Source organism: Magnolia sinica, chromosome 9, assembly GCF_029962835.1.
Source record: "Magnolia sinica isolate HGM2019 chromosome 9, MsV1, whole genome shotgun sequence".
Lineage (NCBI taxonomy): Eukaryota > Viridiplantae > Streptophyta > Magnoliopsida > Magnoliales > Magnoliaceae > Magnolia > Magnolia sinica.
Genome location: NC_080581.1, coordinates 82603093 through 82606620, shown reverse-complemented (window position 1 = coordinate 82606620; position 3528 = coordinate 82603093). Strand labels below are relative to the sequence as shown.

Here is a 3528-nt window from a genome sequence, read left to right as displayed (position 1 = left end):
TTATTCAAGCTTTGTGAGTTCAAAGATGGACATCGGAATAGGCCCCTCCAACTTGTTGTTATCCAAGTTGATTGACTTTAGCAGAGAAGAGGATGGGTTGTTGAACTCGCCAAGTTGACCACTAAATTGGTTATCTTGAAGATACAACCTTTTCAGCGATGGGAGTGAAAACAATGATGATGGGATGGTCCCACTAAGTGAATTATTGTCAACGATGAGCCATTGAAGATTTTGAAACTTGTTGCCATAGGAAGAAGGGATTGGACCGCTGAAATTATTGGATGAAAGATACAAAAACACGAGTTTGTCCACCTTCACAAGCCATGAGGGCAATGATCCGCTGAAACCATTGTTTGAAAGATCTAAATGCCCGAGTTTCTCGAGCTTCACAAGCCATGATGGCAATGGTCCGCTGAAACCATTGTATGAAAGATCCAAATGCATGAGTTTCTCGAGCTTCACAAGCCATGATGGCAATGGTCCGCTGAAACCATTGTATGAAAGATCCAAATGCATGAGTTTCTTGAGCTTCACAAGCCATGATGGCAATGGTCCGCTGAAACCATTGTATGAAAGATCCAAATACATGAGTTTCTCGAGCTTCACAAGCCATGATGGAAATTGGCCGGCTAGTTTGCAATGGCTAAGGTGGATCATTGTCAGCAGTTTGGAATTAGTGAATGAATCCCGTAGGTTGCTACAAAATCCAGTGTCGGATAGGGACAACTCCCGGAGAGTATTGTTTGAAGGGATTTCACCCGTCAGAAGTGGATTGTATCCTACATCCAGCGTTTGTAGGTTTGGTAGCATGAAAATACTCTTGGGTATGGCTGAAGAGAGATTGTTTCCACCGAGGTAGAGTTCAGATAAGAAATGGAGCTTGGAAAGGGAAGAATGGATGGGGCCTGAAAGACCACAGCCACTCAAGCTCAACTTGCGGAGAAAAGGGAGTGCAGAGGATAAGGCCAGGCCCCACTCGCTACCCTGCGCTGAGATGCTTACCGAATCGAGATGGAGTTCTCTCAGACTCGATAGATTTTGGACGAATGCTCCAATGTTCGGGTTTTCGAGTTTCAGAGCATGGATTTGATTGTAAGATAGATCGAGGGACACCAAAGTGGTCAAGCGGGAGATTTCCAACGGGATTTGGCCATAAAAATTCAAAGAAGAGAGGTTGAGATGGGTCAAACTGGTGAGCTGCTCAAACCCAGATGGGATTGGAGAGCCATCGAATTCATTGGAAGCGAGGTTGAGCTTCTGAAGGCTCTGAAGACGAAAGAGGCTTACAAAATCAATCCGACCGTAGATATTGAGCTCGCTGAGGTCGAGATTGGTCACGTGACCAGTGGCACTATCGCACGTGATGCCTTCCCAAGAGCAACAATCCCTGTTATCAGGATTCCAAGAGGAGAGTCTAGTGGTGTTGTACTTGAGGAAGTAAAAGCCCTGTTTCAAGTGGAGCAAAGCAGAGAAGTGGTCTTCAATGCATTAGTGTTGCATTGACAATGTCTTACTGTTACTGACACTGGCAAAGACAAAAGATGAAGAGAAAAGGAGGGAAGAGAATAAGAGAAAGCTAAATAAGGAAGGGAGAATGGAGAAGAAGATTGAAAATGGAAAGGGTTTATTAGTGAGAGAGGAGAGAGGGAGGCGATCCATTTGATTTGGTTTGGAGTATTTGTGATGGTGTATGAAGACAATAGGCGGGGAAGAATTATATAGGCGAGGGGGAGGGGGGGTTTTCACTTCTCTGCCCAATAAAAAGATGCACACGTGTGAGAGATGAGGACCACTCATTACGCGGTCAGTACCGTTGCTAAGGTATTTTATTTTTATTTTTTTATTTCCTTCGTCCTTTATTATTATTATTATTATTTTTTATGTTTTGCTTTTTTATTTCATAATTTTGTTCATTTCCTGTTTTGCTATTTTTTTAGTTGCGGTCCATCATGGATTGATCCAGACCTTCTGCGATGGGCCCCACCACTGATGAAACCAGACCATCCTCCCAAATCTGATGGATTGAACCATGTTATCTTATAAGGCTCATACAATCGGTGAACCAGATAACTGGTCTACATCAATCTACGGCTCAGATTCTCTAATCTCTGGATGGTGGGGCCGGCAATGTTTACGAATCGATTTGGCCTTTTCAGCCATCTAGATTGGTTATTTGGGCACTTTACTTTAGGTTCCATATTTTTTCAATTTGTACAGCCTTTTGATATCATCCCAGCCATAGATCTAACGTTGGACCTCTTAGATGATCGTACAGCGAAGAAAGAAGAAATGAAGGGGACGGACAATATGGGCTCGAGTTTTTGAAACAAGGCATCAACACAATTACAGCGTCTCTAATCTCACACGTGTTCCTGTTTTGTCACGCACGCAGGGTAATTCCATCAGATGTGCTCCAATGTTTAAATCTGCTGGCATAGAAACCACCTAAATTCACACCTTAGGTGAGACACATCATGGCAAAATAAATGAATAGCCATGTAAGAATAAATTTCAATTTACTTTGTATTTTATTTCCCATCCAACCTGTTAATAAAGCCACAAAGATCTGGTTGGTTGAAGAGACCCTACGAATATGAGTTTGATCCAAAACTTCTGTGTCCCGCAAAATTTTTTTAATAGTCGATTACCACTCTGTCCACCTGAGATTTGGATTTGCTTCATTTTTTTATTATCATGCCCTAAAATGAGATTTCAATACGGATGGATGGCATGGATGTAGTCACGCACATCATAGTAGGCCCCGAGTCCCACCCATCTCGCGGTGGATTCGGGGCTCACCTAATCCGCTCCCCACATTGTCTGATTCTATAGGGAGAAGTTCCAGCGTCATTGAATGCTCAGATCTCACACCATGTTTCATATTTGCACTTGCAACTCTGTGGCTGAGTAGCAAGACTAGCTGCTAAAGTGACGTTGCCAAAGTTTTGTGAGCAACACCATGATGCATGTGTTGTATCCATACCGTCCATCCATTTTGGAGAGATCATTTTAGGGCATGATTCAAAGAATGGGGTGAATCCAAAGCTGGAGTGGACCCACTACAGAAAACAGCTGGGAGAGTGAGGCTCACAGTTGAAACCTTCCTAATGTCCACCGTGATGTTTATTTGAGACCCAACCTGTTAATGCATTAACGTAGACATGAAAGAAGGGTAAACACAACTATCAGTTTAGTTGATAACTTTTGTGACCCTTAGAAGTTTTTATTGGTAGGTATCACTCTCCCCACTTTTTTATGTGATGGGCCATCTTAAGATAAGTTTGTTGAACTGGTGATTGTGTATGAATATGAATGATTGTGTATAAATATTAATCCAACATGAGATCCGAGTGGTAGACTTTGAGTGCTTGCGCGAGTGGTAAACTCTTAGGAGTTTCAACATGAGGTCTTGGGTTCGAAACTCATAAGTGGTGAAATCCCACTACTAGTTCTGATCACATCTAAAATGCAAGTAGAGATGAACCACCACATATGGGACACTATCTTACCAACACCCATGTGGGAAAT

At 42.6% G+C, this 3528-nt stretch overlaps 1 protein-coding gene across 1 annotated transcript; it reads right to left on the bottom strand.

The window, feature by feature from the left end:
* On the bottom strand, positions 1-2031 carry LOC131255251 (receptor-like protein 6). The gene is made up of 2 exons (XM_058255943.1): positions 1966-2031; positions 1-1446 (listed from the first exon to the last, which is right to left on the bottom strand). The coding sequence occupies exons 1-2, from the start codon at positions 2029-2031 to the stop codon at positions 1-3; spliced, it is 1512 nt and encodes a 503-aa protein (XP_058111926.1).
* Between the last annotated feature and the right edge of the window lie 1497 nt (positions 2032-3528).

Excerpts from the sequence above, each read along its gene's own strand:
- LOC131255251 (XM_058255943.1), bottom strand. The coding sequence starts at position 2,031 with ATGGTTCAATCCATCAGATTTGGGAGGATGGTCTGGTTTCATCAGTGG. Across the intron at positions 1,447-1,965 it reads GGTGGGGCCCATCGCAGAAG|GGCTTTTACTTCCTCAAGTA; the intron begins GTCTGGATCAAT and ends CACTTGAAACAG.